Genomic DNA, 14490 nt, shown 5'->3' with positions numbered 1-14490 from the left:
GCTCATTTGTTGTTTTGATTAACAAGAGAGAGAGTAATGCCATCCCTCACACCCAGAGAGCACAGCCAAGTTTACTCTCTTGCGGGCATCTGCAAGCTCATCTATGCGAAAAAGGGTTGATTGCACCTTCCTCGGAGAGACATTAAGCTAGCTACTGTTGCTTTTTTTAGACTTCTGCTCATGCTGCATCACAAAGCAGTGCAACACTCTCAAAGGAAAGTGCTATCTGATCTGCCCGCTTCCGCGTACATGAGAAGCTGATCACTGTTGCTTTGGTTGACAGGGGAGAGAGAGTATGCCATCCCTCACACCCAGAGACACAGCCAGTTTCGCTCTCAATTTTGCTATCATCTACCTAAGATACAGGGAACACTTTTCTCTTGCACCACTCAGAAGCCCCTTGCTTATAAAATGTTTAATTTATATTTCATAGTGGACTATCTTATTGCATTATCACTACTTGAAAAAACATGTCTCATTGCTAATAAGATTTGGAAACATTCAGTGCAAATTACCCCTGTGTGACATAGGGAATTAAAAAAATCTGTTTTAATTAGTAAAGCTTTTTGGTCAAATAAATTTTTAGTGTTGATGAAATACTTTGCAATATCCCAGTGCTTTTACAGTTTTCCTTTGATTTCTGCACCTTCTTTTATATGGAAACACTGAAGTCACCGAATTCACTGTGTTCAGAATAAACTAGAGGAATGTGTCCAGTGAATTGAAAAACTCTCACTAGGTACCTCATTAAAAAAGAGGCCACCCTTTCAGCAACCATCTGTTGCCACACTCACACACACCTGAGTTCATTGTCTGCTCTGATGTGACAGCCTGGCCTAAAATCCCGAAGCACGGAGACTCCTATTCATTTTCTCAGAAGAGTTCGGATTGTTTTGGGTCAGTTCTGAAAGCAGATGTAGCTCTGTTTGTATTGTGTTTGATGCTAGACTGCTGAATACACACTTGCCTTTTCTTTTTGTCTGCTCTTGGTGTGTGACTGGTTCAGCTTGGTGTATAGCATGATTTACCTGGGGCTTCTGTACACAGAGGGTGCTCTGGGCCTCAGTGGCACTGGGACGGCAGTCTCAGCTGGAGGATGACAGTGCAGATGGTTTAGTGGAGATTATCTCAGCAGGAGGATTGGTTTGTGCAGCGGCCCGCAGGAGGAGAGCTCTCTCCAGGCCACAGCAAGACACTCGCTGACTCACACGTACATGACGATGTAGTAGAGTGGTGCTGACGGAGTTTTGACCTCTTACCCTTACCTTCAGCCAGGCTTCTAGCTCATAATGTCGTATGCGGGACACGTGGAGCTGTTGATTCCTCTGAAGTGCCACAGAGAATTCATAAATTCCTAAGGCTTGTTGTAAATTTGAATAAGATAAAACTGTCATTTATCTGTGTTTTATTTCAGAAATGCCATTAAATTCCTATGTGGTTTTCAATTTCCTGCAAATGGGCCTACATGCAAATGAAGTGAAATAAAGTCCAGACCTGGAATGTACATTTCTGGGGGAGGGCGAGGGGGAGGGGGAGGAAAGATACCTGCTGGGTACAATATTGTTCTCCATTAAGCGAAGAAGGCTATCTGGTCCAAGGACATTGGAGAGTGATGTAACGGTTTTTGCGTGTTGGGTGGCCAACTGTGCTGTATGTGATTTTGATGAAAGGATCCCCGCTGTCATACAATAAAGCCAAAACTTCATTTGTCATGGAGATACCCTGCAGCAATCCTCACTGAAATCTGTATGACCTTCATGTTTGGGTTCTCATGTCCATCTTTCTATTTGGCAAGAGGATGGTTTTTTTTGTTTTTGTTTTTTTGTTTTTTAAGCCTTGGATATGAGGCATAGGAGTATGCTTCAAAAATGGAAAAGAAGAAGAAAAAAAAGGATGAAACAAGATCCAATGAAGTGCTTGTCATTTTCAATTGCATACTAATGTACTGATGTGAGGCATATTCCTGAAAGGCTTCCCTTAGCTGATTTATTCTTTCATATTTCATAAAGTCTGTCTTTGTCACAGTCTTTGTCTTCATGCTGAGATGATGTCACTGTGTCCTCTGGACTTCAGCTGTAATGTTGCTGGACAGCCTTCATATATAAAACAAGTTATTCTCTCTCAACTATTATTTCCAGGTATGTTCTGGGGTCTGTCTGTAATCTTTGCCGTGCATCTCCTTTCATGAAGTTCGACTGAAATGGTGCGTACTTCAGCATAGTAAATTGAGGGATTTTACTGTTTGTCAGAGAATCGAGGTTCTATTGGAACTATGGAAATGAAATATTGTAGAACCGGATCCATTATTAACACTAATGTGACTGTATCAGGTTTCCTTTTTTCATGCCTGTGTTCCAAACTAAACAAAGGTCTTGCAAATAGATTTGTTGCGAATGGGGGGGAAAAAAAACATGATTATCAATTTAATTGTCAAGTGAATTTTGTGTGTTGTTACATCCCTACTGCTTTCTAGTTCTGTAGCTTAAACAGCTTTCCACCTGGGTAACGATACAAACTCCACAACAACGATAAATTGACTGATTGTCATTTCCTATCTTCCTACCAAATTAGAAAAAAAATAAATGGCTCAGCACGGAAAAAAATTTAACTCCAACAGCCCTGAGTCCTGTCTCCTCTCTCCTGCTCTCTCTTCCATGTTTACAGCATTTGGCAGACACACACAAAAAATGCTTTGTGGTCTCTGTTTGTTTTTATTATAGTGTTTTATTAGATGCTTTCTGGTCCGTGTTTGTTTTATTATAGTATTAGACTAGAGTCCTTCTTTCACTCTCCCCAGATTAGTTGCCTACTCTTGCCTGCCACCTTGTAATTGGACTTCTTTCATGCCTGAATTCGTGATGCATCTGATGTGGCATATGACGTATGTGTATGAAAATTCCCACCATACCCGAGCTGCCAGCTCTGAATGTGAATTACTGTGAATTACCATTACAGGCTATACAGGCTATACAGAGTGACTCACAGCAGCTCAGCCACATTGGCTTACAGAGGTTTTTTTTGTCCTCTGTTCAACAAGAAAAGTCCTACTCACTGCTACTCTAAATAACGTTTCAGCCAGAGATGTTCAGATGTGGTAAAATTATGGAAATTATGGAGTTATCGAGCACAGGCTGTCTAATAATTTATTCCTGTTGGAATTCTGCCATTATAGTATCTTTTCATTTATCTCACCAAGTTAAACACTGTTGGATTTGCACAGCACTGTTGATAATTTATAGCTTAATAGTTTTTAAGGTGTATTTATGACCTCACTAATTACATCCCTTCTTATTCTGGTAAATTAAACACAACAGATTTTCTCTGATATTCTATTCATTTTGCCAGTGTAAGTTTAAGTTTCTTATATTCTTAAAATTTTGCTGTGTAGTATCTTCTCTGAAATATAAACTCTGCATGGTAGGTGGTGTTCGTTTGCTTGTTTTTTTTTTTTTTTTTTTTTTTTTTTTTTTTTTTTTTTTTTTTTTTTTAAAACATGGAACCTTTATAGGGACAAAACCTAGAACCCTTCAGGATGCTAGAACTTTTTTTTCTACTCGTCTAGAGTAGGTAAAGGGGAAAAAGTCCGGAGCCGGTTAGTGACACCCAGTGTTCAAACCAAGAACCAAGAAAAAAAAAAAATTTAATGCTGTGACATTTCTTTTATTTTTAAAAATGGCTTGTAGGCTGTTTAAAAAATGTCAGAGGCTTACAGCTCCCCTCATTTGGTCTAATATGTCTGAATTTAACAATTTTCTTCTCACAAAATAATTAATAAAATAAACAATACAGCCAGATTGTTCTTACTAGTCTGTGAGAATTCACGATTGTTGACTGGAATCACTGTTTCTTGGCTTAGAATTGAGATCTCAAAATTAACCAATTTTCTAAGTAATAATGTGTAAGGACTAAATCACAATGGGACATGCTGTTCTAAGAAAATAACCAACTGCGTGGTGGGTGAAAATCTTGATAAACACACTGTTTGCGAGTTTTGAGTGAGTCGTTATGTGTAGCCGTGACTCACTTACCCTATTCATTCCGTTCATACATTTAGATTTCCTTTTAGTAATTGGAAGTTTAATATTTAACACATTATAATAAACATTTTTTTTAGCACAGATTTGTCCCTTGTCATAACAAGTGGGTGTTTGGGTCATTTTAAAGTAGCTTTCTGACATTGTTCTCCCCTTTTTTTCTCTAGTAGGTCATGTGCTACAATGTCTACAGTCATTAGTCACAGCAAATAAGGAGGAATAGTGGCGTTGTGTTGCCTGAGTGCAAATGCTGCTGAATCAACACTGTAATTGTATGTGACGTATTTTGAACATAATGTTCAAATTCAGTGGCTTGCCTTTCTTATTCAGTTTAAAGGGATAGAAATATTTTTCTTTGGAACAACATTTGATGTTTTCTACTGCTAGTTATTCTGACACAGTAGAGGCAGTCATAAAAATTAAACAAGGCAGTAGTGTGACGTTAGACTTGGGTATGTAGGCGAATATAATCAGGAACAAAGTGACTGGATATTAAGGATATTAAGGTAGTGCAAAGGGAAGCTCTGTGTCTGTTTGCAAAATAGCTTCAGTAATTTTATCGTGTGATGTTTTTCTCATTCTTTGTTTCCACCCCCGTAGTTTTATTCAAGTTGATGAAGCATAAGGTGTTGCTGGTACTTTTGCTGACAGCAGATTCTGTGACTTTCAGACAAGTGCCTCAGTGAACATGAGGTGAAACTACAAAGATAAAATGACAGCTCTTTAACAGCCATTCCTGTTTTAGAAGTACAATAATACACCTGTGATTTATAACCTAGTTACTGGTGTCATCATGCTTTAAATTATTCTTAATAGAAGAATGTTTTCTTCATAAAAATGTACTGGCTTATTCTTTATAGAGGCTCTTTAATGGAGCACAGCTGACCCATGAACAGCAGTCTAATGAAGTCCTCACCCTTCGCACCACAGCAAGCTTTTCTGCTCAGATTTATTGGTCCTGCTGCAGTTATAAATAGAGATGCATGTATATGAGGCATGTGTTTGAGCTTCAGGTGACTTAAATGTCCAGCAGTGTACGAGTCACTCTGTCCAAGCTGACCTGCTGTGTTTTACTGTCAATGCTGCACCACAGTTTTCTCATTTATGTGCCACAGGTTGATATTTGCACTAAGAATAGTTTGAAGGGAGTGATGCTGCATCTGCATACACTCTGGTGTTCCTGTGAGTCACACTTCTGTTTTCTGAAGGCACAAAATGGAGTCATAAGAGGGCTGCTATGAATGGTGTTTGTAAATCAGGTTTGTAACAAGCTGTATGCAATTCAGTCCATTCAACTCATAGAAACTAGAAATCATCCCTGGCAAGAGCATTTAACTAAGAGGAATTCACCACTTAGTATGGTACACACACAGCACATAATAATAATAATAATAATAATAATGACAGTCTATGTACAAGATCTGTATGGTGTTTTTAGAGATAGTCCTCACTGTAGAACCAAAAGTCCAATGCTGTACAACATGAAAAAAAAAAAAAAAACACACATTAATCACACTTATGCAGCCTGAAACACAGTACACTCCCTGGACTTTTGGCTCGACTCGGCCTGGCTCTGCCCAGGTAGGAGGAGCTGGATCAGGTCCATCTCCGCCCAATAGGTTTTTGTTCTTCAGAGAGAGACACTTGTGTTCTTCTGGCAGCCTTTGCTGGAAATTTTAGAAATGTTTATTTGTTAAAATTATGAAGTTAAGTATCACACAGTGGCTACTGATAAATCTTTATGGTATGAAATGGAATTCAAATTTGTATATATAATTGTGAGAAGAAAATCTCTTAATATAATTTATTAGCCTAAGTACTTTTTCTGTACTCTGTTGTTTCTTTTGTTTGGACTTGGCATTTATTGTCATTCATATGTTAACATGCTCTGCTTAAGCAGTATCACACGAGAAAGAGTGCTGTTGTACTGAATATCAGCACGGCTGTGATTCACAGGTAGGTAATACAAACGCCGCTTGTCCAATCAAATTAGTGGACCGGAACTAACTGCATTATAAATCTCCAATACCGCATTAGCGTAAATAACAGGCGTCTAATTTCTGCTGAGAATATTATAGTAATTACACAGATATAATAATCCTTTAGTTTGATGTACTCAATGGTTATAATGGACTAAATGAGACTGTTGTTGCAGGAAGGTTCTCAAATATTTCCTCAGTTGATTTTAGCTTAAATGATGCTGAGAGATAACTGTCTCCGAGGTCCTATTACTAATTAAGAGTAAAAAAGTTCTGGATGCTTTTACTGCTTTTCTGTTATTATACAAGCTGTTTTTTTTTTTTTTTTTGTATAGATTTTTCATTTTAGTTTATTAATAGGTATTGTTGGAAATGTCTAGTTTAACACGATTCACACTTTACGAGAGTATAGTTTTGAAAGCTGCTGGATGTCTGCTTTTGGAATTTTATACTCTGCGGTAGGAAAATGCTTTTGCAAGCTACTTGCAGAAGAATATTTCATAACATGGGTTGTGTTGCTCCTTTATCCGCTGTGCTAATCTCACAACTGCGAACGCCAAGTCAATGCATATTCAGAGAGAGTTCAAGGCTGTGTCCCAATCCGCACAATGCACACCAAGTAGTCTGCCTAAATAGTAATAACACCAGTGGTGTACTAACGTAATATTTAGTACAGGAGTATGCACAATGCCTTTTTAATGTGCACATCAATGCATCACAGTTACTGAGTGCCAGGTGAAAGCTTGGTCGTGCTGTTGATATTTTTGAAAGCACACTGCTGTGTAGCCTTACATCAATTTAAATTAGAGATGGTGCAGCGATTACAGTGGTTTGATTACAAGGTTTGCTGATTAAATAAAATACAGTGTAGAGAACCATACTATCATGCTTGGTCGCTTCCAGTGTGTGTATTTTATTATCCAATACATCTAATTTTAATCCAATCCATGTTCTCTGTGTCTTCCATTTAGACAAAAACTGATAGTGTTAGCCACTAACCAAAACACAGAGCCAAGAAGTATCATCTCATATTCACCATCATCTATTATTGACAGTCATGTATCATTCACTAACTTCCCAGCAGATTAGACAATAAATAAATGCCTTAACTGTTCAGCAAGAAAAAGCTGAAATTCTATCATACCTGAATTCATACCTGAATTAAATGTATATGTTTCGTAATACATACACTTAAAGCTTTTAACTAAAAACGTTTGAAAATGGTGCACATGCATGGAGCTAATCCCTGCATTGGTGGCTCAGTGGTTTACGGGTTACTATTGGGTTATTGATCAGAAGTTTGCGAGTTCAAGTCCCAGCACCACCAAACATGAGCAAGGCCCTTAATCCTCTCTGCTCCAGGGCCGGCGTATCATGGTTGATCCTGTGCTCTGACTCCAACTTCCTAGGAAGTTGGGATATGCGAAGAAAAGAATTTCACTGTAGTGTATATGTGACAAATGAAAGCTTTCTTCTTCTTCTTCTTCTTCTAATCTAGTAGTGATTTGATGCTGATATGGTCTGATACACTGTCTCCATCTTTCATGTTATGTGAGTCAAAGTGATACAAGATTGCACATATGTACTAACCTGTTCATATCAATTATTGTGCTACAAAAATTTTTTTTTTTTAATGGTTGGTTGTATTGGACCTGGAACATTTTTTTGGTGCAGGCTACGAGATGTAAAAGGTTGAGAAGCTCTGAGAAATAGAACAGCAGCAGAATATGTAATTGCTCCAAAAAAGAATATTCTTAGTTTAACTAGTGCTAAGAGAACAAACTTGAATTAATTGAACATCCTTTGTTCACTTCACACATAATAACGGCATTGAGCTTGTAATGATCCTTTCATTTTCTGCAATCAGACCCACTAGAGATCCACCAAAATGTGGTTAACTCCAGCTAATGAGAATCCATTTGATATTGATTTAAAGAAAATACATAAAAATGAAGATGTGTATTATCCCAGTGCGTTTACTAATACCTCTGGGAAAGACTGCTGCAATTTTCTTAGAGAGATGAAAATCAAAAATGCGCTTTCTCTTTCTCAGTGATTTGTGTTTCATTACAATCCAATCCAACAAGAGTGGTCTGTCCACACCAGTCCAGCTCAGCATTCACATGAACTTCCTGTTGGATTTAAATCGCCTACACTGACACATATTTGAGGTTTGTGTAATGGACAGATTCATGATCGTTTATTTAGGCCCAAATCCACATTTAACCAAAATACCTGAACAGAGTGAAGCTGATCAGTAGACCCAGATCTGGGCCTGGGATTAAGGTCCCAAGCTGGTACTTCTGGTACCTGAGAGCATTTTGCTTCCAGAACAGAAACGTTTATTTCTTTCTTACTCATTCATGCCCCTGCATGTCTCACACTTGGACTTGAGCCCAAGGACACAGCTGTAGCGCTGCAGAAGTGTGATGATCTGGATATTTGGACGAAAGAGAGAAAATAAGTGTCTATTGGGTCCTCGGTGTTGAGTTGATTTGTGTGATTTCTGTAGGTACTTTTTACGTTGTTTCATCTCTGATTCTGATCAATGAATGTAAGAGTTTTAAGAGTATGTTTTCAGCTGTACACCACTCTCGACTAACCTTTTTTTTGTTTTGTTTTTCTCATTTGTCTTTTTATTTGCATCGTGAAACCAGTCCAAATAGCAGACGAACTAAACATATCAATTTTGCTCTGAATTGGACTAAGAGGTGTGAAAGCGCCCTTAGTTTCTTTTATTTCTAACCAGGTGTTGAAATTTTATTTGTTGAGAGAAGTCTTCGCCCTTATATTGCATCTGTGTTTGTTAAATTAACTTTCTTTATTATACCTACTGATATGAGTGTGTTCAAGAGGTTAATGATGCTTAAGGCACACTTGGCTTTCGTTGTGAACCCCCATCTGAGCAACAGAACAGTTTTGCCCTCAGGTTTCAACTCTTCTCTTTGCCTTGTCCTACCATTTTAATTGTAACTCTTGTTAATTCATTTTTTTTCTTTTTGGGAATTTTGCCCATATATATTTGTTACTGATTGGATGATTTTGCTTTGACTTTCAAGTGCTTTTTTTCATCAGATGTAGTGACTCGTTTGTAGTCATTTGGCATATTTTTGAATGATAATTCGTAGTAGTGTACTCGGATGTTAAATTGTGAGCCCTCGACAAAAAAACATAAAGATATTTTGTACATAAAGGTAATATGTTATAATTAGTGTAAACATCACTGAATATCATGGCAGTGTAAAATCATGCAGAGATGATTAAATTGTTATATTGCACAAGCCTACCCTGACACTTTTTTAATATACATACCAAAAAAAAAAGTTTTGTGCAAGTCAATAGCAAGTAGGATTTTTTCTTTCTCTGGTGGTTAGATGAGACCACTAGCCTACTGAGCCTTGTCATCTGCTGGGCAACTAAAAAACTAATAGCCTGGACATGAAATCCTCTTGTCCTGGGCTGGTGATTTGTCCACCCCTGCATTATGGGTCAAAATCACCAACAGTTTATTTTTAGGTGATTACAACAGACAGATTAATCCACTATAAAGCCTGGAAGTATGTACTTTTGAAATGGAAATGATAAGAACCCTCTTTACTGCCTTGTTTGACTTTTTTGGAATGGTGGTGAATAATTTCTTGACTGATAATCTCATTTACAGAACATCTCAGTCTTCACCATGTTTTGCAGGCTTGTCATCCGCTGCCCTCACATGATGATGGTTGTCATTAGCAAGGCCACATGCAGTTACTGTCCTGCTAAGTCAAATCTGGGCTTGCTACATCGTCATTACTCACCCCTTAGTGGGAGGGTTAAACATCTTTTTTGGCTGTGTGCCCATGTGGCAGCATCAATAGTCTGGCCTGGACAAAATAAAACAAGCAAGCACTGTGCTCTCACTTTACACTGCAAGTGATCTATACTGTGGCTAAATTTCACTCTTTAATTTCTAAGAGGAGTCAGCTCTGCTTTTGTTATTTTTGTGACTTCACAACTGCTTTTGTTATTTTTAGCTTCACAACTTTTCTTTCTTTGCCTTGGGAATCATGTTTCAAGTCTGCTCTCAGCAAAGCTAACCATGGGATTGTGGGAATGAGTGGACTGGTCATATAATCCCCATTTCTCTGGTTGTTGGTGGATGGATTAAGAACTTGCACTCTGTGGACCTATGCTCTATAGCCAGAAACGTTCACCAGCCCTATGAGGTCCCTTAGTGCCTTTTTAGGTTACTAATGTCTTTACTCACATATAAACATTTTACTGTGACTTTGGGAATATAGTCATGAAGCCTAGACATTCAACCCTGTAGAGACACTTTTACAGCTATGTCATTGAATCCATACATATATGGATTTCTTCTGTACTAAAGCAAGTCTCTCATAGCAGCAAGCTGCAAGTTCACCCCTCTCATAAGCTTTGCTGATATTTTTCTGCTCCAATCAATATGGGGTCACAGGTTGGAAACATTTTTAAACCAGAGGGCCAAGGTTAGCCTCTCTGTGACAATTTCTTTTTTACTGGACCGGTTGTCAGAGGCCACACTGTCCTATACCAAGTATGGAGGTGCTTCAAAACACCACTGTCATGCCTGTCTCTGTTTCTGGTACAGACTAGTTATTACTTCACAGGATACATCTCTAATGGATTGTTATTTAGTACAATAATTTAAGTGTCATTTGTTAATAAATCAAATGAATGAAATGATCAGACATTTGTCATTTGTGCCAAAGATATGATAAATTGGAGTGGAGAGGCACTGAAAGCATTTACACACTTTCACACATGGTGGTTCTGGGTGAACTCTGGAGCATGAAAATCATTTCACCAAATCCCACTGAAGTGATTTTTTAAATTTATTATTATTTATTTATTTGTTTGTTTGTTTGTTTTGTTAATTAGTTAGTGGTTTGGCTGCAGGTTAGTAGTTTAGCACAGACCTGTAAGTAGGCTAGTATGCAAGTTTGTCAGTATTTAAGTATGTAGGTTAGTATGCAGGTTTTTGAAAGTATAAGTCAGGGGTCTTCAGTCTTATCCACAAAGGGCCAGTGTGGCTTCAGGCTTTCATTACAGCCTAATTGGAGGCACACTTGATAGCTGATTGGAGACTAAGCTGAACTGATTAAACAAGTGGAATCAGGTGTAGCTACTGCTTAGTAGCAATTTAAACCTGCAGCCACACCGGCCTGTTAATGGATACGATCGAGACTCCTGGTATAATTTTAAGTTTGTTAGTATTTAAATGTATTAGTAATTAAGTGAGCCACTGTAATAAGGATTAATAATAGGATATAATAGGAATAATGGGATTTAATTGTGCTAATTATAATTTACAACGTCTGACTATTTTCAGTTCTGCTTTAAAGGCTGTTGACATTTCTCCAAACACTGCATAGAAACATCTGCTTTCTACGACACATGAAAATAAACGTGTCATATGTTACTGCTGCTAAAATCCATTTATTGGTCACTTTGTTGCCTATAGACAAATACAGATATTAAACCTGAAGTTGAAGAGCAATCCCAAGAGCATCCCAACACAGAATTTATATCATCCCATATGCTATTTTTACCAGTTCCTGCCTGTCAGGATGGCAGTAGTCTGGTGCTTCAGTCCTTGCAGCGGTTTGGGATCTCATTAGGAATGGGCTGTCTGGTGGAGGAGGGTCACATGTAGATACTGAACTCTGGTGCTCACGAGACTGTGCTATCATCAGATGAGGATGTGTGTGAGAGAGGTTGTAGTCAGTGAAGCAGTTTCTAGGTCATGACATGTTAGTTGAGTAAAGGAGATCATGGTCATGCCAATCTGCTGATGTTTTACTCCTAAAGTTATGCAGCATTGGTCTGATTAAGTTTAGTGCTTCTGTTTCTTTTGTAAGTGAGTGCACCCATTTTTGTTTTTACTTCAAGGCTCAATGTGGTTTGATTTTAATTGAAACTTGTCTGTATAAGTTCAGTAAGGAGTCAATATCAGGTTTCTTACTTGACTGGTGACCTTTGCAGTACTCTTCTCTCTTTTGCCTCTTATTACATCCCATTCAGCTGTACAACTGTGATGGCCTCAGCTGTATTGGGACTGTTATCTGATATTGAGGCATAAAATGGCTGATGTTTAGGAGAGTCATTATCATAAAAAGTGAAATGCTCATATCCTTCCAGAGCACAGTTCTACAGGAGCGTAGTAATCGTCTGATTCGTGGAAGGGGCGGGGGATTTGCAAGGGTTGCTTTTAACTATGGCTGTATTTAAATATAGTCTGAAGCATAAGCATTTTCACTAAAAGAAAACATATATAGACACACACATGCAGTGGCACAGGAGAGAGCGTGTAATGAAGAGTTTATTGGAATGGGCTTGAGGGATATTGAAGGAATAAATGCATTTAAATCTGATCTGCAGGTTGTAAAAGCTGAAGTCAGTCATTCTCAGGCTTTAATACTGAGCTCAGTGGTGTTTTGTCTGAAAGCTAGAGTCCTTACACAGTTGGAATGGTGACAGAATGCTGACAGAAATACTGAAGACTTGCTGTTATATACAATCTCTCTCTCTCTCTCTCTTATCACATATGCTGCATATTCTCACACCTTCTTGACCCGTTCTGCAGTTCGTCTGTGTTCTCCATGCCAGCCCTACTTCCTGTCCTACCCCAGCACAGGTGTTATGCCATGAGAGCCAGTGTCACGCCTCACTAACAGTCCAGCCTCATCTCTCTTCGTCTCTCTTCATCTCTCTCACCCTCCATCCTCCCTCCCAGTAGGTTTTGAAATGGGTCTTGTCATGTTTCCAGAATATTCTGGCAGGCCCTCGAGTTAGAAAATGCAGCATATGTGATAAGTTAGATAACATAACATCAAATTTATGTGTTAGAGAAGTGGAGCACAGTTTAAACTGTGTTGAATTAGACACAAAATTATATTATTTTGTTATTATTTAGATTTTTGTATATATTTATTTACAAAATGTACAAAGCTCCCAATTTGCTCCCCTATCCTTACCTATGGTCACAAGCTGTGGGTAGTGACCGAAAGAACAAGGTCGCAAGGACAAGTGGCAGAAATGAAGCCTCAGGGTGCCCAGCTACCCTGAGGCTTCATTTCTGCCACTTGTCCTTCCTCTCCGTGAAGTATTGAGGAGCTCAGTAATCTGCGAGAGCCTCTGAGTAAAGCTGCTGAGCTCCAAATTGAGAGGTGCCAGTTGAGGTGGTTTGACTGTCCCCTGGTCAGCTGCTGGTAGAGCTGTATCAGGCACATCCCACTGGACAGAGACCACAGGTCAGACCCAGGACCGCTGGAGAGATTATATCTCACAGTTAGCTTGGGAAATATCTGGGAGTAGGGATCTGTGGCTGAGGATAGAGAAGGTTGGACTGACCTTAGCCTGTTGCCACCGCAATCCCCACCAAGAAAAGTATATGGAAAATGAATGCAAGAAATATAATTTAGTAAAAATTCCAATAATGTATTATATTGTCAATCACTAGATTTGTAATTCAGAGTATTTTTGGTAAGCTGATATGTAATTAACAGTAAAATGCAACAATTTGAATAATTTTAGCCTATTTCAGTTTGAAAGCACTAATATCTGATTACATCATCCTATTGCCAAGCCCTATTCCCATTTATTGAGCAACTGACTAGCTTTCTTTTGCATTTTACAACACTGTAGTAAAAGACCTTCCCTGTCAGCTGGAGAGATGAAGTTATTGGCAAACAAGGACGTTGCTGATCGGTGGACATATTCGTAGCCTCGGTTCTGATATGATAAAATCTATATGATAAGGTCTCGCTTTAGTGTGTCGCTTTAGTTTTGGCTGTAAAGTTTATGGTCCTGACTGATGAGTGTGTGACCACTGTATATAAGCAGGAATATCCTGTTCCAACTGGGATTGATTGCTTATGTTAAACTGTGTCACTGAAGTTTAATTAGATGCAGTGGCATATCATGCATTTTAGCGGACGATGGATTGAAATAGTTCCTTCTTTCCTTTCCTTACTTCTAGCTCTACTTTCTATGGACATTCATAGTTATATAAATTTTATGGCACTGATATCAACTAGTCAGTTTTATTATTTATCTTGTGTGAGTGTATGAACAAAATAACAAGGACGTAACTTGATTGTACCTTTGCTGTGTTCTTTATCTTGTTACAGGCAGTCTTCACACTACTACTGGGACCTTTCACATTCTTCAATGCACAGAAGACCAAATACCTTCAGATCCTCACCTCACTAATGAGATGGATTGGTAAGTTCACACAAAGAGACAAAGGTTAATTTACTCATGAGGTACAATAAAAATGTATTACCCTATGGTAATACCTAATGGTATTCAGGAATGTATTTTAAAATTGAAAAAGAATAGTTAATATATTCTCATCTTATTGCCCCACTTATGTAAGGACAACGTGTTAAATTAAAGCTAATACTATGAAAAAGATACACGTATATATATAATATTACCCTCCTACTTTTTTTTTT

The 14490-nt window shown here is 38.3% G+C and overlaps 1 protein-coding gene across 3 annotated transcripts in view; it reads left to right on the top strand.

Annotated features, from left to right (window-relative positions):
- The window catches only part of tmem104 (transmembrane protein 104), a 49213-nt gene that overhangs the window by 21699 nt on the left and 13024 nt on the right, over positions 1 to 14490 (top strand). For all 3 annotated transcript variants that reach the window (XM_026916024.3, XM_026916021.3, XM_026916020.3), the window contains one exon: positions 14164 to 14257. In XM_026916024.3, coding sequence (XP_026771825.1) covers positions 14164 to 14257 — 94 coding nt within the window. The remainder of the gene's footprint in view (positions 1 to 14163; positions 14258 to 14490) is intronic.

Source organism: Pangasianodon hypophthalmus, chromosome 13 (genome assembly GCF_027358585.1).
Source record: "Pangasianodon hypophthalmus isolate fPanHyp1 chromosome 13, fPanHyp1.pri, whole genome shotgun sequence".
NCBI lineage: Eukaryota > Metazoa > Chordata > Actinopteri > Siluriformes > Pangasiidae > Pangasianodon > Pangasianodon hypophthalmus.
This window is presented reverse-complemented; position numbering and strand designations above follow the sequence as displayed.